Source organism: Hippocampus zosterae, chromosome 15, assembly GCF_025434085.1.
Source record: "Hippocampus zosterae strain Florida chromosome 15, ASM2543408v3, whole genome shotgun sequence".
NCBI lineage: Eukaryota > Metazoa > Chordata > Actinopteri > Syngnathiformes > Syngnathidae > Hippocampus > Hippocampus zosterae.
The window spans coordinates 17,161,568-17,186,720 of record NC_067465.1 but is presented as its reverse complement, the minus strand read 5'-3'; the positions used below and the strand labels follow the sequence as shown (position 1 = coordinate 17,186,720).

At 42.6% G+C, this 25,153-nt stretch overlaps 1 protein-coding gene and 1 long non-coding RNA gene across 8 annotated transcripts in view; one reads left to right on the top strand and one right to left on the bottom strand.

The window, feature by feature from the left end:
* Positions 1-23,378, top strand: part of pik3r2 (phosphoinositide-3-kinase, regulatory subunit 2 (beta)) — a 69,999-nt gene extending 46,621 nt beyond the window's left edge. For 6 of the 7 annotated variants that reach the window (XM_052088457.1, XM_052088452.1, XM_052088454.1 and 3 more), the window contains 13 exons: positions 1,783-1,860; positions 9,167-9,319; positions 13,460-13,670; positions 13,761-13,846; positions 14,252-14,357; positions 14,838-14,936; positions 15,069-15,249; positions 17,257-17,376; positions 19,385-19,527; positions 19,619-19,795; positions 19,900-19,971; positions 20,096-20,266; positions 20,769-23,378. In XM_052088457.1, coding sequence (XP_051944417.1) covers positions 1,783-1,860; positions 9,167-9,319; positions 13,460-13,670; positions 13,761-13,846; positions 14,252-14,357; positions 14,838-14,936; positions 15,069-15,249; positions 17,257-17,376; positions 19,385-19,527; positions 19,619-19,795; positions 19,900-19,971; positions 20,096-20,266; positions 20,769-20,976 — 1,805 coding nt within the window. In that variant the 3' untranslated portion in view covers positions 20,977-23,378. The remainder of the gene's footprint in view (positions 1-1,782; positions 1,861-9,166; positions 9,320-13,459; positions 13,671-13,760; positions 13,847-14,251; positions 14,358-14,837; positions 14,937-15,068; positions 15,250-17,256; positions 17,377-19,384; positions 19,528-19,618; positions 19,796-19,899; positions 19,972-20,095; positions 20,267-20,768) is intronic. The other variant, XM_052088458.1, reaches the window with a different exon arrangement.
* On the bottom strand, positions 16,143-16,908 carry LOC127616824 (uncharacterized). Its single transcript, XR_007967211.1, has 2 exons — positions 16,777-16,908; positions 16,143-16,369 (listed from the first exon to the last, which is right to left on the bottom strand). It is a non-coding gene; the product is annotated as an uncharacterized LOC127616824 (long non-coding RNA).
* Positions 23,379-25,153: the final 1,775 nt, after the last annotated feature.

Genomic DNA, 25,153 nt, shown 5'->3' with positions numbered 1-25,153 from the left:
GACACAGTCCCCTGCAATGAGGGTCAAACCAATGAAGGCCATTTATTATTCTTTGTCAATGTTTCTCCACTATTTCCCTTTTGTTGTGGCGGTTCTTTGTCCCTAAAAATTGGTCCATTTTAGAATCTCCTAAAAGATGTCACACATGAACATATCCCATGAATCTTTTGGTGAAACAGCTGATGTTCTAGGAGGAGGTCCTGGACCTCTCCATCAAGATGTTTGTGGCTTCTTGTTCTGCCATGATTCTAATTCCAGTCAGATCCGTTTTTACTCAGTCTGTTGGACTGAGTCTGAGTTTCCTCTTCAGACGATTGATCAGAGGAGTCTTCTGTATCATGAGAGGACTCTACTTCATCCAGGAAAGCTGGATTTCCAGATACACCCACAATTCCAGCTTGACCGGGTGGCAAATATTCTGGGTAATCATCTTCATAAATTTCAGACTCTGAATCAGAAAAAAAATGTCTCCTCATCTTCCTCGTGGTTCTCGCTGCAGCATTGCTACAACCTCCTCAACAGTAAATCTGCATTCAGCAGTACTCTGAATAAAGATAATCAAAAAAGCATTACAATGTTTTCTGATCCACATCAATATGCAAACACACACATACAGATTAATTTTGGTGACTTGTCTAAGCAATCGACTGTGCTAAGTAGCTAACACCTCAATAAAAAAATCTGCCACAAACACTACTAAAGCGAGTGAGCTAGCTAATTTTAATTACCTGTAACTTTCTAACAAGTAACGTACTCATGCTCAAACTCGATGAAATCTCATCAGATATTATGTGCAATTCACAATTGTCACCAAATATATTTTGAGGCAACATTAGAGCAATTGAAAAACAATACATGTATTAGAGATGGGCAAAGGGGGACCTGTGCAGAGCTGTGAAATGTTTTTTCTCTCCAAATGCAAAAGCTAGTAAATGCATGTGGGTCTTTCTGGCCCATGTGTGTGACCTTGAGGTCGAAATACAAAAGAAAAGAAAAGTGGAAATAATGACCAGTGGTAATCAAAAACAAAATATTTACTACATAGTTGAAAGAGTAATTGATAAAATTAATGTTTTCAAAATTACATCATAAAAAACTCAGCCATGAATGAAATAACATGAAAATGAATATGGATCATTTTAGACTTATGCTGTGCATTAGAAGGGTAGTGATATAAAAATCGTTTTGTTCAAAAAGTAAGAAAGGAAAAAATAAAATAATTATGTATGAGGGTCAGAAAAGAGTTAATTGAGGAATACCTTGAATACTGAATGATTAAATTAATTTACTGCAAAGATATCGAAAATGAAAACTCAACTGGGTCACTTCTGACCCATGTTATGCAAACTCAGGCGGCTCTGACATATTATCCAGCATTGCATTCTGCTGTCGAGTAAAATTGATGTCATATTGCCTTTGGGCTGTCATTGTGAACATCATATGAGCAAACCCAGAAAACGGGTGAACCGCAAGTTTCCATCTCAGCCATGATGTTCGCAAAGTCAAATGGGTCAAACCAGCTGTGTACAATTGTCAGCTGACACCATTCAGTGGCGCGCTGTTAGCAGGCAACACAGTACTGTAGCTTTGACATCACTTGCTGTCTGCAGCGAAGGATTTCCCCCAGCATGGCGCCCCCCTACGCTGACAAATTATTCATTTTCATTCTTATTTGGTGAATGCACTATTAATCGGAGTACCGTGGTAAGTGCTGGCGCATAAAATTTATTCTTATTGTAATTATATATATTTTTTGTTTGTTTGTTTGTTTGTTTTCTCAAGGTCTCACTTCTCCATTGCTGTACAGGACAACTACCAATTCCTCCATTTCAGACATCCCTATGCACACTTTTATTCAAGGTGAGTCAACATAGACCGTTTGTCATTCTACATTATAATTGTTTCTCAGTCTGCACCTCATAAATACTTTTAGAACCAATTATCTTACTGATGATATCATTGATTTATGGAATAAAAATTGATTTTCCATTATTTAACAACAAAACTTGCATGTGAAATGGAGCTATTATTGTGGTCCGCTTTGGCTCACCATCTTCCACATCACAGTATCTGTGACAATGAGTGTAATTGGCTTTAAAATGTAGGGCCCGGTCTGGTGAGTGACATGGGTGTCGGCAAATAAGAGCGCACGGATTCTGTTTTGAGCTCAGGTTATTGTCTGTTTACTATCTGGCTAACCCTGAGCCAATCTGGGTGACAGTTGTGGCTGTGGCAGCACGTGGATTCATGGCTAGCTTCAAACTTCGGTTTTCGAATGTCTCTGTTCTTGACCAAATCGGTTTTTGACCAAAAATTGCGAGTTTTTTAGGGCTTGGATTACGACCAAAAATCTATTCTCGACCAAACTGAGCGCACTTGAATGCGCCACTCGAATCCTCTCGCCTTCCGTACACGAGGAAGTGACCCTCCCTCGGGTAAACTAGGCAGTGACGCTTCCTCGTGTCGCGTTCCATTGTGAGCAGACATGTTCAATAAAGATTTTTTTTTAAAATAAGAGCATCATCCAATGTGAGTGGACGTTTTCAATAAAGATTTTTTTAAAAGCATTGTGTTTCTCGACATCTATGCAAATCGGACTGTTATTTCTGCATTGTGTGTCAGCCCCTATTCATCACACCAAAGAAATCAAGTCAAAGTAGTAAAGCTGGTGAAAAAAAAAGAGGAAAATAGTGTGCAAACCTATTGAATTTAAGAAAGATTTGATAGCGAAATATGAATCAGGTGTACTTGTGTCTGTGTTGGCTCAGGAGTTCGGCATGCTGAAATCGATTATCGGCAGCATCCTAAAAAGGAAAGACCATCGTAAAGTCACTGATGTCGCTGAAGGATCTCGTGTGCTTCTCAAACAAAGGCCACACATATTAGAGGAAGTGGAGAAACTTTTGCTTATTTTCATAAATGAGAAACAGTGAACACAGGACAGTCTTAGCCAAGATATGATATGCGGCAAAGCAAGACAATTGTATGGAGATTTGATTTTTTTAAAAAAGAATCCCAGTATTGCTCCTGAAGAATTTGATTTTAAAGCAAGCCAGAAGATGGTTCAAAAAGTTGAGCCAAAGAAGTGTGACACACGCCGTGATTTGTCATGGAGAGGCAGCCAGTTCAGACAAGGAAGCTGCCAAAAGGTTTAAAGTTAAGTTTGAAAATCTCATCAAGACTGAGGAATAGCTTCCCCAGCAAACTTTTAATATGGACGAGACTGGACTTGTGTGGATAAAGCGGTTCAGAAAATGGATGGAGGGATTTTACCTCATACTGTAGCGTAGGATTGCAGAGAGAGACAGTCCATAGTTACAGCCATGACTTTAGGGTTTATTCGTTCAAGGTTTGTGTGTGTGTGTGTGTGTGTACATATATATGTATATGTACACATATTTATATATATAGCGGCTGGATAGCTCAGTTGGTAAGGCATCGGTTTGGCATATGGGAGACGGTAGTTCGAATCCCGCTTGGGGCAAAAAAATGAGCACTTAACACCATCCAGTGTGGGTCCTTGAGCACCTTGATGAAAAATGGGCTACTGGAACAAAGCGGAGATGGGCGAGATGCGATAACATGGCTCTGTTGGAATGCTACTACTCAAGCAACCTTAGTCAGAGGGGTTACATGCAGATAATGTGGGCTAAATGGTTACTTCGAAACCCACAGTCACGGTTGACCACGAAACAACTAGTAGCTCAGTGTTCCAACATCCACAAACGGCAACTGCTGTCACAACTTGAGATTGATGAGGTACAACGCAGGTTCCATGGTGAAGGGCCCCAGGCTGCCAGATCAGAGGAGGAGGTCATACAAGAGATTGGGAGGCAAGCCCCAATGAATGCAGATGATGAGATTGGGTGGCCAGCCCCAATGAATGAAATGCTGAGCGAGGCAGCAACTGACCTGAAAGCTGAGATCATGGCGAGAATGAAAGCTGGGCAACCTAGAAACCGATTACAACGGCTATGTGAAGTACCATCTGAAAGTCTCATAGAAAGTGAGAATGCAGCACTGAGGGCGATCCCTACCGTAACGATCACAGAAACCAATGAGCTGATATACGCTTCAGCATCAGTGATCCTGGAGACTCTGGGCTATAAGAGCAACCATGGAAGCCATGAGATACGTTACCCACCATGGAAAAGACGGTTGGAAGCTAAGATCAAGGCGGCCCGGAAAGATGTGAGTCAATTGACGGAGGCCCAGAGAGGTGTGATGAAAAGGCCAATACCCGAGAGGTACATCCAGATGACCATACCTGAAGCACTCGAAACTGCCAAACAAAGGCTCCAAGCCTTGTCCAGTCGCCTAAAGCGGTACACGAAAGAGAATGAGGCCAGACGAATAAACAGGCTGTTCGCAACACAACCTGCGAAAGTGTACGCGCAGTGGCAGGGTCCTAACAACGGAGCTGACCCACCAAGACTGGAAACTGAAAGGTACTGGAAAGGCATATGGGAGAAGGAGGTTGCACATAACAGCAGTGCACAATGGCTGGTGACCCTGAGAGAGGAGCACAGCAACCTCCCTGAACAGAACCCAGTTACCATAACAGTGGCAGACATACAGGAAAGAGTCTCAGATACGAAGAACTGGACAGCGCCAGGCCCGGACATGGTCCACACCTACTGGCTAAAGAAATTCACAGCACTCCATGAGCTCCTAGCAGTACAAATGGACCAGCTGCAGAAGGATGGGACACACCAGGATGGCTAACCATAGGGCGAACGATCCTGGTCATGAAGGATCCCTCAAAGGGTGCAGTCCCAGCCAACTATCGGCCAATAACCTGTCTCTCCACAACATGGAAGCTCATGTCAGGCATCATTGCGGCTAAGATAAGTGGACACATGGATCAATACATGAGCGAAGCACAGAAGGGCATTGGTAGAGATACCAGAGGAGCCAAACATCAGCTCCTGGTTGACAGAACAGTCGCACAAGACTGCAGGTCCCGACGTACCAACCTGTGCACAGCGTGGATTGATTACAAGAAAGTCTATGACTCGATGCCACATACATGGATCACTGAATGCTTGGAGCTGTATAAGGTGAACAGGACCCTAAGAGCCTTCGTTGCGAACTCGATGATGATGTGGAAAACCACACTTGAAGGCAATGGCAAGCAACTTACCCAAGTGTCCATCAAATGTGGCATATACCAAGGTGATGCACTCTCCCCACTGCTGTTCTGCATAGGACTGAACCCCCTAAGCCTAAGTAAGATGACTGACAGTAATCACCCAGACAGGCTATGAATACCGCCTCAGAAATGGAGCTACGATCAGTCACCTCCTCTACATGGATGACATAAAGCTGTATGCTAAGAGCGAAAGGTACATAGACTCCCTGATCCACACAACCAGGATCTACAGCAGTGACATCGGGATGTCATTCAGGCTTGAGAAATGTATTCGGATGGTGACTAAGAGAGGAAAGGTAGTCCGCACTGAAGGGGTCTCACTCCCTGAAGGAACAATAGCAGACATTGAGGACAGCTACAAGTACCTCGGTATACCACAAGCCAATGGCAACTTCAAACTGGCAAAAATGAAAGCGGCTGCGGCCAAATACCTCCAGCGAGTGAGGCAAGTCCTAATAAGCCAGCTCAATGGCAAGAATAAGACCCGGGCAATAAGCAGCTATGCTCTGCCAGTGATCAGATACCCTGCAGGAATTATCAGGGGGCCAAAGGAATAGATTCAGACCACGGACGTTAAGACCCGAAAGCTCCTAATCATGCATGGCAGTGATGTGTTGCTCGAGGCGGTCCTTGGCCTCGAGGACCAAAGGCTGGTCCTTGGCCTTGGCCTCGGAGTCAAGTCCTTGGCCTCGGGTTGCTGGTCCTCGGACACAACGAAGGATTTGACCCTCTAATCCTTCGTCCACAGATATAAAGTGGGCCCGAGGACCGCAAAAATCATGAAGAAATCAAACAAAATCCATCCAGGGAAACCTATGTTGATGACTGACAGGTGACAGTCAGTGCACCTCTGCGTCCCACGTCCTAGACGCATAATTTTCCCACGGGACGCACAGTTACAAACAATGTGCGTTTTTGGCGTGTTTGTTCGTTTCCGTGGCGTCATTTTCAGGGTACCGAAAAATAGTTTAACTATAAAAGTCACAGCACATGAGTTGACAGTGTGATCAACGCGATTTCACTGCACCTGTATGTGTGTTTGTGATGTGGTGTGGTGTGTGAGCGTGTTTCTTCTAATTTACTTTCGTTTTTTTTTGTTTTCAGTGTTGGGGGGATGCAACAGATAACGTGTGCGCGTGCGGGTTGCTATTTTAGTCCGCAAACTGAGGAATCGCGCGGATGAAAGTTTGAGATTGCGGCGAAAAAAACTCACCAAGGTCGATTCCGATATTTAAGAAACGGGAATGCTCGTCTGATTTTTCTATGAATTGTCCAAAGGGCGTATCACTAAACTCACCTGTGACGTATGCACAGAAAGCGAAAGCTAGATACGACGCGAGGCACGATTATGAGGCAAATTGGTCATTAGATTTGTAGGCTAATCCCTGTGAAAAATAGTATGAAACAGTATTGGTTATTCTAGAATTTACTGGTTGTAGCGTGGTAACTGTATGAATAAAACATTCGTCACAAGGTGTAGTAATGCTAATGTTAACTGTTGGTAGAACTAATGATGACGCGTGTTAAATTCTTTCGTCAAATTGATCGTAGATTACACATGCATCGTCTTGGGATCAATACTTACCTGTATTAATGATTACCAGTCAATTAATCTTTGCAGTGTGAGATTGGAAAAAATACTCTGATGATGCCACATGAGTACACCAGTTTTTGATCCATTTATTTTTTGGAATAAACCTGGAGTACACAGCTGCTGATGTAATGTTCATTGTTAATGCATCGTTTTCAAACATAGACCGTTGAAACATTATACCGTTGAGTTTCGGAATTCTTGATTATCAATATCAGTCAAAATAGAAAAATGGGTTCCCGTGATGAACGTTTACGGAACCCAACATTTGTTATCGTGGTTTCCCATTGGGTAATCCGACGGAACCGAAAAACGGTTACCATGAATTTCCGAAATCCTCAGGCCTGCTCCTGAATTATTTAAATTTTTGCAACATTTGTTTATCATTGTATGTACTGTATATGTTGTTTTTTGTGTTATTATCATATGCAATTGAATAAGTAGACCCTTTCAGAATTCAAATTTTGGGACCCTCTCAATGCATAATGGGACTCATACTTTTCTGTTGAAATGCTCTAAAAAAGTTGTTTTCTAGACTTGGAACGGACTAAAATGTATTACATTGATTATAATGGGAAACATGGTTTCGATTTTCGAACACATCAGTTTTCGAACAGCCTACTGGAATGGATTATGGTCGAAAATTGAGGTATTTATTTTGCAGCTATGTCTGTCCTTGAAGTAGCACTGTGACACGCGCTCATGTCGCATCTTTGTGGAATTTTCTAAACAAAACATGGAATGAGCCTCTAAAATCCTCCACAACAAATACATTGACGAAAAAAAAGAACTGATTACATAAGAACTATCCACACTTCTCAATGACAATGTCCTATATGTGCTTTTGAGTTTCAAGGGACACTTTTTATGCATGCATTAGGTGTTTCCCCCCTCCAACACACCGGATTCAAATGATCAGGGTCAGACTCCCGCAGAGCCTGCTTTTGAGCTGAGCATTTCAATCCAGGTGTGTTGGACGGGGGAAACTATCCCAAACCTGCAGGCAGGATAGTGGCCCTCGAGGAGTGGAATAGCACATTTATGTTCCCTGGCATTTTTGAAGCAGTTTGATGTAGAACAGGGGTGCCCAAGACCAGTCCCCCAGAGGCCTGTCCACCCTGTTTTTGATGTCTCCCTCCTCCAACACACCTGATTCAATCCATTGGCTCATCAGCAAGCTTCGCTGAAGCCTCAGAACGATCGCGATCATTTGAATGAGCTGTGTTGCAGCAGGGAGAGAAAGAAAACAGGACAGCGGCCCTTGAGGACCGAGTTTAGGCAGATAGATTCCACTTGTTGCTCCTTTTTTAAGTGCGATATGAGCCCCAACTTTGAACATTCTCTCCCTTTAAGATACACTTTGCTCCTCACTTAAAGATACACTTTGGTCCTCACTGCCATCATGCCAACTTGTTCATGTGATGCATGAGCCTGCAGTAACATGAGCCCTTGTTGTAGTTTAACACTTGACTTTTGTGCAATTGACATATCATTTCAGGCCTATTTGTTTCTTATATACCAGGTGTCGTCAACCCGCAGCTCCAGAGTCGCATGTGGCTCTTTAGTGCTGCCCGAGTGGCTGCCTGGAGCTTTTTCAAAAATGTTTGCAAATGGAAAAAGATGGGAGAGGGTACTATATTTTTGTTTTAATATGGTTTCTGTAAGAGGACAAACATGACTGCTACATTCTTAATGTAATGTGTTAGAATAAATATTACATTTGCGACACATGTTTTTATTAGCAGGATGCGATGCAAGGCAGGTGGTTGTTGTACAAAATTAACAGCATTTCTTGTACAATTCACCGAGGGTACTGGCAAAGAATGGGGGAATGTGGAGGGCCGCATTTTTAAACGGTACATGTCAGCTACGATAGTTAACAGGCTGCAAAAGTGCATCTCATGCCTCGATCATTTTAGGGGCTGTTCTGGTTTTTGCTCATGATTGCTGTGGTGTGTAAGTGTGTGTGTATCCGCGCGTGTGCGGTAATGGGTCGATTGCGGGAGGTTGGTTGACCGAAAAGTAGATCTTCCGTCAAAAAGGTTTGGGCACCCCCACTCTACAGGATTCACTGCAGGGAAAAAAAACATTTAAGCATGAAGGCTCATTGTGTATTTGTAGCCAATTTAGTCATTTTGATAATAGGCTATTATAGCCAATAGAGATACATACAGCATGTGTTGTCTTCATTGTAAGGCTTATATAAGACATTAAATTTTTTGCGGGTCCAGACATTTTTTTTTGGTCCAAGATGCCTCTTTCAACATTTTGGTTTGCTGACCCCTGTTAATTACAGATATGTATTTCTATAATGTCTCCAAATTCCTTATGTCGTAGAACAACACATTTTCTTTCTGGGCATGCATTGTGCTTTTTAACATACAGTGCTGTACATTATCATTCTTGATTGTCCTTTTATGCAGAGAGTGATATCACTCAGACAGATGTGGGCATCTTGTCAGAGTGTGTCTTGCAATACCTGAGAGACCTTCCATCACCTCTCATCCCTGCCTGTACCTACGCTCATCTCCAAACTGCTATCACACAGCAGCAGCGGGCCCTACAGCAGTCAGCAGGTGCAAAGCACATGGCACGGGACTTTATTGACACAAATGCAACAATGATCTTGCATGCTAATAACTGATAGCGGTGGTGGGGATAAGGCACATAGAGTAGGTGCAAGTCAGAAGTACCTCTCACGTGTCAACCTGTAAGTAAGTCCCAAGTTTCTGCGATAAAAGTCAAGCTAGTCAACTCCACATTCATGGTGAAGCAAGTCGAGTTATGACTCACATCATTCAACATACCATATACAGCATCTTGCATTACTAACACATTCATTTTTTTTGTGATCATTACCAAGTAAACGGTCTCTGTATTATCCATGACTTTTTCTTCTCAGTTAAACACATAACTACCAGCTTGAATCTCAGTTCATTTTTGATCAGCTCTCTGTTCCAAAACTTTGATTTTACCTGCCTGTGGGTTTAACACAGTGGTTCTCAATTATTTTCTAAGAAGAAAACATCTCGCCCCCCCCCTCGTGACTATAAATACCTGTAGTATCATTTGTATATAAAATTGTTCGAAGTACACCTCTGCATAACACTGTATCCTTATTAACATATAAGAGAATAAAAAAAGAAATATGGATCAACATCAAGTATCAAGTACAACTTTATTGTCAACATAGAGCTTTATTAACTGTAACAGAAAATATTTGAAGTGCATCTGAAATTCAAAAGTAAAATTAAATCCTTTACTTGATTAGAAATATTTTTTGACGGCCCATGTCAAACCAGTCGATACTGAAAAATTAAATTCCATACAATCAATAAATAACAATGCATTCAAACTGATCATCATCATTAACTCGGGAACACAATCTTTGAAAAACCTTTAACCAGCACAAAATTATATAAAATTATTTGTGCAGATTTTTTTATATCAAAGATGATGTCTGGATTAAAGACTACAAGTCGCAGTCACAAAACGATTGTTGGCAATATTCGGCACGTTTTCTCTGGGGAAAAAAAACTTTTCAACGCGATTGGGGTGTAATGTTTTTAAGTGACGCCTTAATTCATTTGTCTTCATGCTGTCTGCTGTCCTTCCTCCTCCCGTAGTCACAGTGAAGCCAAGCGCTACATGCCCTTCGTCATATTTACTCGTTTTCGCTTTCAGTAGACCTCTTTTCTCCGTTTCTCTCTCCGTCTGTCGACTTCGTGTCTACACTTCCTACTCATACTCTGTGCCGTGTGCAAAACGCGCATATTCAGTGCGAACAAAACACCGAGCGAATGCTCCCTGCGCACTCTGCCAAGGAGAGCGCCACTGCCCCCTAGAGTAGTCGAGGTGCAATTGCACTTTATTCTTGGACAGTTTAAAAAAATTATAAAAAAGCATGTTCCCCGAGGCTAAACGCGCCCCCCTTGACGAAGCCTCAATTGGGGGGGGGGGGGGGCACTATTTGAGAACCACTGGTTTAACATAAGGGGTGTTCACACGGCACACATTTGCATCGGTGCTTCACCGACGTATTTTGTGGCGATATATCTTACACCGGTGCAAATTTTGAGGAAAAAGTAAAAAGCTGCTCACTTAAAGAGAAGTGGGTTTACCCCGGTGCAGCACCACTTGCGTTCACACGGCAGTTTCTGCAGCCGTGCAATACGACAGTATTAGTACGGAAATTAAAAAAAGAGCTGTCGTGTTGGTTCTTTTTAAAACATACACTTTATTAATTTGTTTAACTCAAGCAACTACAGGCACGTCCTTCTCCTTCTTGGTGCCTTGTGTTCTAGAGGCGTTCAATGACCGCCACCGAAAACGTAAATCAACGATGACTTCAGTGACACTCAGAAAAGAAAACATAATGCACCAAACAGAAAATCAAGAGAGGAAATCGCAAAATGAATTCGATGGGGGTGTGTGAACACACACTAGAGCAGGGGTGTCAAACTCATTTCACATTGTGGGCCACATACAGCCTCGGTAGATGTCAAGTGGACCGGACCATTAAAAATTATACCATACTCTGCTATAAATAACTGATCGAGAAATCTATTAGAAAAATTGTATCATGTTTAAAGTTTCGGTTAATTTGGGCATGTCTGCACATACTCAGCGCAGAGGTGTCGGCCATTTGGGTGGAGGGCCTTTTTTTTGAGTAATCACGTCAAAGCAAGGGGGGCAAACAGATGGAAAAAGGCTTGACTTATTCACAAAGTGGGAATAAACGAATTGGGAACAAAGAGTTGTTGAATACCAAAAGACGGTTTGGGAACAGCTGTCGCGCCCAGGTGGACATTTGTCATCAGCAAAGTCTGTGACTTGTGTATTTGGGTAGATCAGATCACTACCGAGGGGCCGGACCGGGGGGCGCAGTATGCAAATCTCGGGGGCAGTGGTTTTCTTGTACTTTGCATATGTTAACAATAAAAGTCCGACAGGAGGACAAGGGACTCAGAGTGTGTGATCATCGGGGCAACTACCGTCGTTCGCTCTCAGAGATCCCTATTGCCTATATGCAATTTACTTTTATCATTCACATATACAGTATGTATTGCAACTGATCCCACTGACTGTACAAAGGCACAAAACCTTAACAAGTAATTGGTATTGAAAAATATAGTATGCACTTTTAAGATTAAATTAGATTTATAAAGAAAGGAATTTTTAAACCATTTACATGAGCATATAAAATCTAAATGTAATCCCTGCCTACACCTTACAAGCTAAGGCGAGTGCTATAATATGTGTAAAGAATAAAGTATTCATATATACTTGATAGCGTCTGCTGTGTTGGGTCTGTCTCAGTGACAGACTGAGTTCTGCTGTTGTCTTCTTCTCTGATCAAAACAATGTTGTCTTTTCCTCTGATCAAAACAGTGTGTCCCCCTAGCGGATAGTCCATGAATTGCACCTTATTAAAAATATTCATTCCGTGTCTTTTATGCATTTTTCACTTTTAAATTATCCTGCGGTCCAGATCAAACGTCCTTGCGGGCCGGTTAGGGCCCACGGGCCATATGTTTGACACCACGGAATTAGAGGACCAAACTACACAAACAACTCCGCGACAGTACAGTCTCCTACAAAAGGAAAGATGACGGACGTAAAACAGCACGAAAGCAACACATTCTACCCGTATGTAATCAACTCTTCTCATGCCTAGCGAGTCTACCCCTGTAGCGTTCACATGTACCATTTTATATCGGTACTGGCCCGCAAATGAGCATTTACTCTGGAGTAAATTTTTAAACCACCTCTTGAGGAGGGTCAAATTTGCTCCGGTTTCAGCTGTTTTCAGGGGCTACACCGGTGTAACTTTGTTCCTTGTGAACACTATACGGGGGCAGCCCCGGTGCTGCACCGGAGCAAAGGTTGCCGTGTGACCACCCCTATAATGAATGAAGTTCGATTCCATAGTTGTTGCGACTTTTATGAGTTACAAACCTAGCATGTTGCCATTCTTTTTTTCTCGATTGAATCGAAAACCTAATCCTTGAATCCAAATGTGTTACTAGCAGAGCTCACAGTGAGCTTGCAAGTCACCCATTTTATGCGCTTTTCAAATAATGAGCCGTCAATTGGTCGCAACACATCATCACGTTTGAAAAAGCTTATTTTCAAACGTAAACAAAGACTTGTCAAGTCCTGTAGTTCAAGTCATGTCTCATGAATACCACGTCAAAGTAGAGCCTTTCACCAGTCCCAAAAGCGACGGCTTAATGGGACAGCTTGTAAAATTGTGTAGATTTTTCGCTCTTCACTGTTGTCTCAAAAGCCCACTTTTAATTTTAGTCATCTGCAAAAAAATATGTTCTATCACATCAACATAATTTTTCATTCATCCACACCATTTACTACATGGCGCCCAACAACTGTCTTGCACTTACGCCTTCACTTGAATACCAGAAATCCTTTAGGATGACATTTTGCTTGCACCTCAGCTGAAGAAATCGATAGGCAGCTTGCCAAGTGCAATCTCTCCGAGGCACTGGAGCGCACCGTGTTTTCGTTCGAGTTTAGGTCAGTGCATTCTATTAGTTCACCACTAGGTGCCACTAGATTCTTCACACTGTACCTTTAAGTCTGACTCAATTCAAGACATCTGACTAGAATGCCCCACCTCTAAATTCAAGCTCACAAACTAGCAGATGTTCAAACCCGTGTCGGCTCATCTTCATTGATATTGTGAATCCCTCCTATAGACGGTACAGTGGCCGACAGCCATGACAGAGAGGTAAGCCGGGTCCTGGAGAGCTCATCTACCGTCCCTTTCCATCACCGCCTCACCTTGCAGTACCTCCTCACACACCTGGCCACGGTAACGCAGGCACAGGCCAGCAATGCCTTGGATACACACACGGTTGCCAAGATCTTTGGACCGCTGCTGATCAGGACAGCCACCTCTGCTCCATTGTAAGTTTGAGAATGGTCAGGAGTTATTAATTGTGGCCACCGGGCTATTTTCATTTCTTGTTAATGAGTTGTTAAATAACGGCTTGACAGGTTGTCGTTGGATGAGGAGTTTCCTGCCCTTGTAGTGGAGCGCCTTCTGATTGAGAGAACTGCAGAACAAGACCTCACACCACCAGGTAGTTTGAATCGTGTGTTTGCATTTATGCATTCATTGACATTAGGCAGTATAGCAAATCATCAATGCGCCGGGGACTCCAAGGGGCACTACAAACTCAGGAAAAACATTTGACTTTCTATCCATCCTTCCATTGTCTGTACCACCGAGCCTCAGGATAATTATATTAAATGTAGCTATTGCTAGCAACTCTTGAAATGGAAACCCCAACATACATTTAAACTTAACATCAAGTGTTAAAATTCTTATGATTGTTATTGGTATTACAATTCATATTACATAATGTTAGGAAATGTCAGCTACTTGGGGCTTTACTGAACTCTGATGAGATATCATGCTTTGCTCATCGACTTTAGCATGACAACATGAATTTCATATAACCTTCACAGTCTGTGCCTGATAACAGTTCTTCCAGCAAAGCCACCAAAGACGAAAGTGACACCCACAGCAGCTACGACGGACACAAGCACCCTTCTCGGCGATGCCGAATGGTACTGGGGAGAAATATCCAGGTAGGAATGTTAAAATTAAAGGAAACTCCTTCTGGGCTGTTTTTCTTTTTTTTGGATTGGATTGCATAAACTTTATGGTCAAATGTACTGTATGTGTAACGTACAGATACAATACAATACAATATAGCACAGATGAAATTTCTTCCCTCTCAACATAAAACAAGAGGAGCTGCTGCAGGTGTCAGCGCTGCTATCAAAAGAAAAGTTTAAAAAATTACAAAATGATACAAAACAACACATGAGACACAGACAATCGTGCACTCTTAACCACTTTCCTGCATAGACTTTGTTGTCTGAAGCAGTTATAGATGAAAGAGGAGTGAATCCAAGTTTCCTTTTCAACGTATTTGTTCATTTTAATACGCACATCACTGTCACAAAATCATTTTTTGCAAGGCCATTGTGTGTGACCGTGATATTTTGTAAGCTCCTCAGTTGCAGTGGAAAATGTTAACGATGAGTTGTTTTGTTTATTCGCAGGGAGGAGGTCAACGAGAAATTGCGAGACACTCCGGATGGTACCTTCCTTGTCCGAGATGCCTCAAGCAAACTCGAGGGCGAGTACACGCTCACCCTCAGGTGATGAAACACGATTGGAAAAAAATAGCAATTGCATTTGTGACTGTAAACATACACAAAGTGACCATAATCCTAAAAATAAGTATGAATAAGTTGCTGTTTTGTTTTCTTTTCAATTTCTGCCCACTACAGGAGAGGTGGGAACAACAAACTTATCAAGATCTACCATAGAGATGGCCGCTATGGCTTCTCTGAGCCGCTCACCTTCCTGTCTGTGGTGGAGCTAATAAACCATTACCGACATGAGTCCTTGGCCCAGTACAACGCCAAGCTGGACACCAAACTTCTCTACCCTGTTTCCAAATACCAACAGGTTGGTGGCAATCGGGCGCAGAGAGAAAAGTCAACGTTTGCGATTGTGATTATCAATGTTAATCCGGTAAGTATTCTCTAGTAAGGAATCATATTTGCGTTGTCCAATCTTGCCTTATAATGCAATTTCCTTTTGTGGGAAACGACTACGGTACATGTCCTTTATGAACATGCAAGTATGTTAACATAATACATGTGTAACAACACAAGCAATAAAATGCAAAAATATATGCTCCAAAAACTGTGTATGACACAAAAACTGCAGCATACAGTACAGGTATATGAACAAAATACAGTATAACAACATGCATCACAAAATTAGGACTATTTGCTATAAAATGAGATTAGTAACAGACCTGGTAGCTTTTCTTTTTAAGATTAAGATATCCTTTATTTGTCCCGCAAATTACCCCGGGAAATTACAATCAGAATTCAGAAAGGAAAAACGCTGGATAGGGAGAGGTTTTTACTCACTCACTTTCTCTAACTTTACCTCCCCTCAATCACCACACAAGACAGCGTTGCTCAGCTGATGTCGTGCAACAAACTTTTGAAGCCAGCCACGGGACACTTCGAAGTCCTCGATTCCCAGACTTAGCGCTATGGAACCCGCCTCCTCCCTCATTAGTGGTCCAATTTGAGGAAGTTTCGTTCATTTATTTGACTGTCCGTCGAGCCACAAACAATTTACTCTGAACAGATAATCGGATGCATTCCACTCCCTCTTCCACAGTTATTACCGTTCCTCTTTGTTTGGATGCCACAGTCTACAGGACGTAAATGTAAATTAATTACATTTAAAAAATCATTCATGATTCCAGTAAAACTCATGCCAATTGTCACATAGCATTGTTGTGGTGTACCCCAAAAAGCAGCCAAGAGAGAGGAGCAGGGTGTACTTGAAGAAGTGTATTGATAAAACACAGAGATAACAAAATCCAAAAACAATCATAGTCCAAAGTAGCAAACAAAAATAGCAACTGAAGCTAAAACAGAACCGTGACCAAAACAAACCTGACAGTAGCAAAGGAACAGCAAACAAACGAACATGACAGGAGGAAACAGCAACCAATGACCCGACACTGAGTGTTCGGGCAGGAGTCCTTTTATACACTAACTAGCTGGTTCGCCGCCCTCCGGGCGGCTCATCAGCTAGTTCCTGCGGAAGGCTGGTAAGGTGGTGGTTCGCCGCCCTCCGGGCGGCTCATCAGCTGGTTCCTGCGGAAGGCTGGTAAGGTCGGCCTTCGGCCCACAAAAGTGTTGTTGATTGGTTCAACTTTTTGTTCATCTTCATTGCTTATCGCGAAAATAGAGATGTTTAGCTCTACTAAATAACTAACAATTTTATTGCAATGCTTGTGGGTAGGCAACATTTTTTCGCTAAGATGCCCGCGCGATCGTAGTGAGCCACTGCCTGAGCGGCGCAGTGGCGGCGCGCAGCGGCGCGGTGAAGTAGGTACGTTTTGAAAAGGGACAGACGGAAGGACAGACCGCGTGCGGGACGACGCGCATTATATAAATAGATTACCTAATGACCAACAGGTTTGCAGATGCAGGTGGAGCCCTACAGTGCCACCTGTTGGTCCCAAACCGTATCATGACACCAATAGAGTCACATGTCGCCGTTTTGGATCCCATGAGAGTAAATAGCGGCACGGACACACTTATTCCGTAGTATTGAGCGGTACTTCCTTGAATTGGCGCTACTGCGGGCTTCCGTATGGCTTCAGAGTTCCGGGTACCAGAACTTCCGTTGTTATGAATCGATCGTTCACGTAATATCGTAGTTGAAATTTTAATGTATGGGTTTTTATTCCGGGTGAGGGAATTTCCGTCTGACAGAAGTCCATTAGGTGGGAAGACTTAACTGTATTCACAATCCCAAATGTTGACTTGAGTGCATTCTTGGGCTTCATTGAAAACGGCACCGCAATGCGACAGAGAAAATAAAAAGGACCGATTGTAGTATGCTTCTCAGTGTTTAGACTTGTGTGTTTGCATGGTTCAGCTGGTGAAGGAGAACAGCATAGAGGAGGTTGGTGAGCAGCTGAAGATCTATCATGAGCAATACCAGGAGAAGAGTCGCGAGTACGACACCCTGTATGAAGAGTACACACGCACCTCACAGGTATGAGATCAATTGAAAATAAATTTGTTGTCGGGCCCCGCAAGCGCCCCGAGATTCGTCTTGACTCTTTGCTGTTTTACAATAAATGCACGTTGGCGACACAGTGCAGAGGTCCATGGTTCCATTCCGGGCTCCGGCCTTTCTGTGTGGAGTTTGCATGGTGTTCCTAGTGTAGGTGTGATTGTGAGCGCCAATGCTTGTTTGTCTGTGTGTGCCCTGCGATTGGCTGGCAACCAGTTTAGGGTGTGTGTATATTTATATCGAGTATCTCTGTATAAAAATCGCTTAACCCTGTGGTGTCAAACATACGGCCTGCGGGCCAGAACCGGCCCCCAAGGAGGTTCGATCAAGCCCACAGGATAATCTAAAAGTGAAAGAATACATAAAAGGCACAGAATGAATATTTTTAATAAGCTGGAATCCATGGATCATCCACTAAGGGAACCCTGTTTTGAGCAAGAAGAAGACAACAGAAGTCTCAGTCTGTCACTGAGACAGACCCAACACAGCAGTAAAAGCCGGCTACCTAATTGCTAGCGAAATAGCATGAGCATGAAATCCATATTCCAAGAGTGACTTTGTGAAACGATGCATGATGAAGGCGGCTGAACTTGTATGTCCCGAGAACTGAAAAGCTTTTACCAATATTAGCCTGACGAAGAATACAAGAGAGTATTTCGGACATATCTGCAGATTTAGACAGCCAAATGAAACAGAGTCAAGTCATTTTGTAAAATGTTTTGTAAAAGGTATGTTGATTAAATTTCTAAAATTTCCTAACGTTCTTGTGCTTCTTTCTACCAAAATAAAGGAAAGAAATGATATTTTGATTGTTTAGGGCAGAGTATGGTATAATTTTAACAGTCCTGTCCACTTGACATTGACCGAGGCCGTATGTGGCCCACAATGTGAAATTAGTTTGACACCCCTGACTTAACTTGCTTGTGTCCTTCACTACATAAGGTGGTCACCAGCTCGTGACCGGTTTTGCCAACACCCCCGCGCCCCCATAATACATTAAAACTGCACATTTGAGAATGTCCTTTTATTGTGGGTATCCTATGGTGCAGATGTACTTATCCAGATTTGAGAGAGCTCGGTATTTTGTGTACATAAAGTTCACTATCCTTTCACTCCCACATCAATAACATTACCCGGTCCGCTCATTTCCACCTTCGCAATATAAACCGCCTCTGCCCCTCACTCACTCCTCACACCACTGCTATCCTTGTTCACAGTCTCGTCACTTCCCGTATCGACTACTGTAACTCACTTCTCTTTGGTGTCCATCAAAAATTCCTCCATAAACTTCAACTTGTTCAGAATTCAGCAGCCCGGATCATCACGAGAACCCCCTTCTTCCATCTTATCACCCCCATCCTCCGACGGCTCCACTGGCTTCCTGTCAAATTTAGAATCAACTTCAAATTACTTCTCTATACATTCAAAGCCATCCATAACCTTGCACCCCCCTATCTGTCAGATCTTCTTCAAATTTCCATTCCCTCTCGCTCACTCAGGTCCTCATCCTCCCTCCACCTTTTTCTACCCTCTGCCCGTCTCAGTACAATGGGGTGCAGAGCCATCAGTCGCTCTGCCCCCAAACCCTGGCACTCACTTCCTCCCAACATTCGTAATATTGACTCTCTTTCCATCTTCAAAACCGAGCTCAAAACCCACCTATTCAGACTTGCTTATCCACCTTAAATCTTTCTTTGTTTATTATTTTATCTGTGGTTTTATTATTGCCCTTGGTTGTGAAGTGTCCTCGAGTGTTGTGAAAGGCACTTGCAAATGTAATGCATTATTATTATTATTAATAATAATAATAATAAGTGCTTTTGCAGTTCGCCTCATGAAAAATGGGATCAAAACCAAATGTTGCATTTCTATTTTTGTTCAGTATAGTTCTACTTGAAGTATCGGGGGAGACATTTTTCAAATAAAACACAAGGGGAAAAAAAGATGATACCCTAATGGTCATTGGTCAATCACAATCCCACCACAGGAACTGCAAATGAAGCGCACAGCCATCGAAGCCTTCAACGAGACCATCAAAATATTTGAGGAGCAATGTGAGACTCAAGAACGCTATAGCAAAGAATCTCTGGAGCGCTTCCAGCGTGAGGGCAATGAAAAGGAAATTCAGAAGTGAGTGATTTTTTTTCCTTCATTAGGTTATGAACAATGTGTCGTCTGTTGTTTTGTCCCTGACATCATTTCTATTCTTCTGTCTCATCAGAATCCAAAGCAACTCGGAGCGTTTGAAATCTCGCGTGAAAGAGATCCACGACAGCAAACGAAAGCTGGAGCAGGACCTGAGAAAGCAGGTCTCCGATAACAGGGAAATCGATAAGAAGATGAATAGTCTCAAGCCAGATCTCATGCAGCTCCGCAAAATTCGAGATCAATACTTGATGTAAGGCAAAGCATGTCTACTCCACCAAATATGGACTAATTTCGTAACATTTGCTGCCCTGTGGCTATATGACTGCACTGATTGTGTGATGGTCTTGTTTTCAGATGGCTGACACAGAAGGGTACAAGGCAGAAAAAGATTAACGAATGGCTCGGCATAAAGAATGATGCTGATGAGTAAGTGTGTGTGTGATGATTCTCATCTCAAGGACGAGTGACAAATAACGCAGTGCATCCATTCAGTTCCCACCATTGGAAAAACGATCATCAAAATGTAAATATTTGGCGCCCGTGTTTCCAGCTCGTACTCGCTCGAGGACGACGAGAGCTCACCCCACCATGATGAGGGCACTTGGTACGTGGGCGACATTAAGCGCACCCAGGCCGAGGAATTGCTGCGAGGGAAATGTGATGGAACCTTCCTCATCCGTGAGAGCCAATCACAGAAAGGCTCGTACGCCTGTTCTGTTGTGTAAGTTGCCCTTGCTTGTTCAAATACAATCAAAATGGCCATTTGGTCAAATACAGCAATTGCTGTGTTCCGGTGTGTTATGATTTTGAGTATCAAAGTACTTGAGCTGTTCACAAATTAGTATTTGGGTTATTCTCCGTCTAAAGGCTTACTATGTACCGAGCGACACGACCAAAACAGGCTGAACTGTGTGCAGGATTTGGCAAATAGTTGTCGTTATTCAAAAGTTGAGCAGTGCTGCAGCATCGCAAATATAACACCCAATCTTTTCTGGGTTCTGGGTGTGAGCGAGACCCAGGTGGCTGGCAGCCACCGCCATGCCACTTAGCCATATTCAACTAGATTTTGAATTTTAGAACCAGATTTAACTTTTTTGCAATATTCGATAATGAAATCACAGTCTCAAAATTATTTTCAATTCCGTTCCGTCCCTGCTCGGGACTTAGCCTTGTCTTTGGTTGGCCACAGTGTTAGCCTGACTTTTTTTTTTACCTCTTTGCAGTGTGGATGGAAACACGAAACACTGCGTCATCAACAAGACGGCCACAGGTTACGGATTCGCCGAACCGTACAATCTCTACTCATCCCTCAAAGATTTGGTGCTTCACTACAAAAATGTCTCCTTGATCCAACACAATGACCAGCTGAATGTAAATCTAGCATACCCGGTCCTGGCCCACTCTCAGAATCACAACCAGCACCCCAGATGAATTTCTGACCAGCAGATAAGGGACTTCACCGGGGGCGGGGCGGTTCCACTGTCATACATTGGGGGTCAAAGGGTGAGTAGGGAGGTGTACTCTGAAGCAAGGTCGATCTTGTCTGTAAGTGGCAAGTAAAATCCACTTAATTAGCATGACAAACTGGCTAGAGGCTGGGCTTTGTTTTCCATCTGATCCCAGTGGAGCTAAGAGCACGTCTTGCTAGTAGCATGCTTCACAACAAGCATACCGACTTGTAACTTCTGCACTTTACAGTTGGCCTGTCGCAGCGAGCCGCTTCAGCCAGACATAACTGTACAGTGCACATTACACATGCACCATTGTGAAAATACACGATAACACATCTTGATACAGAAGAACAACGTGTTCAAGAATAAGCACACAAATTCTGTCGAAGAGGAGGGAGAGATGGTTGGATGATGAGAATTTTTTAGAGGAGACACTTTTTTGCCTGAAAACAACATGGTAGCTTTTGATAGACAAAGGCCCGACCTGTTATCCGAAAACCGCCTGCAAACTCTCCGTAGACAAAAGCCTGTGCTGTCATCCTGTGAAAAGGACTGGTTTGGCTCAACCAGGCTGTTTGCTTCACACCTTAAGGGCGGCTGAGAAAGCGTTGGACTTGGGTGGTGTAGTCACTGGAGCCTGTGGAAGGGGATGAGGTCGATATTTAGTGGAAAGGATGTTTTTAGGGCTTTGTAGTTTTGTTGGAAAACTCGAGTTGAATTTGGTGCTGGTCTAAATACATCAGGGGTGTCCAAACTTTTTGCCAAGGGGGCCAGATTTTATGTTGTAAAATGTCGGGGGGCCGACCTTGGCTTACATTCTTTACATTGAACAACAATATTGTTCAGCAAATTTTAGTAAGCCAGTCTGTTTCACATTTCCATTTTTATTTTAATTTCAACAATCTTAAGAATTTCTTTTGGTTCATTTGAAACAGGTATATCACATGCAACTGCTTATTCACTTGATTTTTTCTTAAACAGAAGTCTCCTGAGTGCAAATTGATTGATTTGAAACATAAAATGTATCACCATGACTTTTCAATAGTCACAAAACCTTTGACTTGAACAACAGGGAAATGAACAAGCAATACACATATCCACAACTGCAAGGATCATTTGAAATATGACATAATTGTAAAGTGTCCTTGGGTGTCTTTAAAGGCGCTTATAAATAAAATGTATTATTATTATTATATCAGTCAATATAAACACGGAGTGATGTCTTGTTAACTCGTGAGTGATGCCCTCTAGTGTCTAAATGCTATTACTCATTTAGTTAATGCTATTACTCATTTAGCCACTAGAGGGAAGCAGTACTGTATGAAACATCACTCACCAGTCTACAAGACCTCAGTCAATGCAACACGTGTTCCATTGCGCCCAACCTGCGGGCCAGACGGCACTGATTTTATGGCAGGGGCCGAGGGCCGGATGAAATTCGACCGCGGGCCGGATTTGGCCCGAGGGCCGGACTTTGGACATGCCTGAAATACATAGTAACAGCTTTTAACTGACCACGAGCTGAGAGAGACGGGAGAGAAAGTCTGTCAAAGTAGACAAAGCTGCCGCTTTGAAATATCCTCTTTTTGAATTGACGTGAGATATAACACGATAAAAAAAAATGCACGGTACTTATCGTGAAATGTTTGAGTCAGTACATTGATGAGTGCAGTTCGTCAGGATGACTGAAAATAGTGGAAAATGCATCCAACTTGTTTTTGTTTCTTTCTTGTTGGGTCCTCTTCAAGACGGTCGCATTTGTAGCCATTGACTTAACTGTTAGTGCTTATTCTATGTCTGCTTTCTATATGCTAATGAAGGTATATGCAAAGCATCAATCGATGTGATTATTGTACCTTTGGTACTGTATTTGCTTTGTTCCTACTTAGACTGTTTCTTCCGCGGCCCTTGCAGATGTTATTTTTTTATTTTATATTTTGAATATAATATCTACGGTACTTCCCCTTTTTGCGTTTGACTGTTCGTTTTATCACAAGCTTCACTCGCAGAGCTGGAGAACAATTAATGTACAGAAAAAAGAAAAAGCAGTAATATAACCACGTATTTTGGCCGTACATGCAGTCGATGTATGCAAGTGGAGTGGCGCTTGGATTCCATTTTCCGACATCAAGCTAATGTGAGCCAAATGAAGGATTTAAAAGCATTGTTGTTTGTTTCTTTGTGGTCACAGAGATTAGGAAGTCCTTCATGCTTGTTTTTCTACCTGTTATGCATAAACAGCGGTTTTCAAGTTTATGAGGCCAGTGGTTCTCAAACTTTCCATGCCAAGTATTCGATAATTTATACCTAAAAGGCACAGTTAACATTATTGTAAGCTACTGTGACATTACGCACAGTTGGAAAATTAACATGTTGCTTTGGGGGGGGAAAACCTCCAATAATGATTCAGTTGAGACGTATTGCTCACAAAATATAAATTAAAGTTTTACTTAAATAAATGTTAAAAAAAGAAACTGCTCTTGAAGATTCAAGCTAAACACATCCAATTAAAGTGTGAATCTTGCTTCTACCACTAGAGGGAGCCCGTGTACTATCCATCCATGAGCTGAACCGCTTTATACAATACAATACAATACATCCCGATTTATCTTCACGAGCTGGGCACACTTTGAAACTCAAGGGTCTAATAAATTTGCAACGTGCTGTACAGTGATCCCTCACTTATCGCGGTTAATGGGGAGCGGGACTCTGCCGTGATAAGGGAAAACCACGAAGGAGGGTTTGCTCCCCACTAGATATTTTTGTGTAAGTGCATGTGGGTACCAGCATGTTTAAAATATATAAACGGTAATTATCCCTTACATGTTTGAGACAAAGACTACAGCAGTACTACACGTATTTACTTAAATCTTTAATTGTATTACCTAATACAGTAATGAACATCCATCAGCATTGCCTTCTGAGTGAGACAGACTTGTGTTCGTGGCGCTCTGACGGTGTAGCCATTGTTAGCCTCCAGCTAGCTCCCGGCCAGCTAGCTCCATGCAGCCGATGTGCTTATGATAAGACAATCGGTATTGATGAGGAAGAGGCAAATGAGACATGCCGCTACTGCTACAAGCCCAATATTTCTCTCTCTCTCTCTCTCTCTCTCTCTCTCTCTCTCTCTCTCTCTCTCTCTCTCTCTCTCTCTCTCTCTCTCTCTCTCTGTCTCTCTGTCTCTCTCTCTGTCTCTCTCCTCGCCACGCACTGAGCAAACGGAAGAGGCAGTATGCCAGATAATCAACAGCGTGATGAGACACAAGGCTTAGGGAGTGTCTCATCCTGCTGGGCGAAGATGCGCAGCCAATCAGCTCATGGGATAAATCCGCTTGTGCTGTTATTGGTCGACGTTGTGCTGGGAACCAATCATGCACCTTGAATGGGTGCCCTTTGCCTGTACAGTCCAGGCATGTTCAAAACCTCTGAGTTGTTCGGCATTCTTTTTCTGAATACAGCACATTGGAGAAAAAAAACAATGTACTGAACCGCGATAAATGAAGTGCAATATACCGAGGGATCACTGCACATTAAAGCATGAAGCGCGCTTGCACGATGCACAACACACACTCGTACGCGGAGAAGAATTGTTTTTCCACTTACACGCATTCTCACCTCTTACTTATTTGTTTGAATGCAGGTCTCACTTGCAAGCACAAGACTTGCTAATACAATGTCCAGACTGAAGCTCACCTACCGTACTCTAGCCAAAAAAGGAAGAAGTAGTATTTTAATTGTGGAAGGGTTGTGGGGGAGAGACAAGTCAATTGTATTTTTGGATTAGAAAAAAAGTGGCCAAAATCAGCTACAAAACACAAGAGGAGTGTGATGAAGGCTATAGAAACGTTTTTTGTTTTTTTTTAATTGTGAAGATGCTGATACAGTTAACATGAAGTACACTTTGAGTTGCAAGTGAATTGATCATGTTTACTGACAAATAACCTTTTTTCACTCATGGCTTAACACGGACATTACTTTAGAAAGTGATCTTGTTTGTGCTTTATGGTATTTTTCCTGATATTTTTATTTTGTAGTAGGACTGGCCGAGTTTTTTTTTTTTTTTTAATGAAAGCAGCTTACCAAATATTCATTTTTCGCTATCGTAGCCCGGTCTTATTCAGTTGTACTGCACTTTGCACACACTTCTTTGGCTTAGA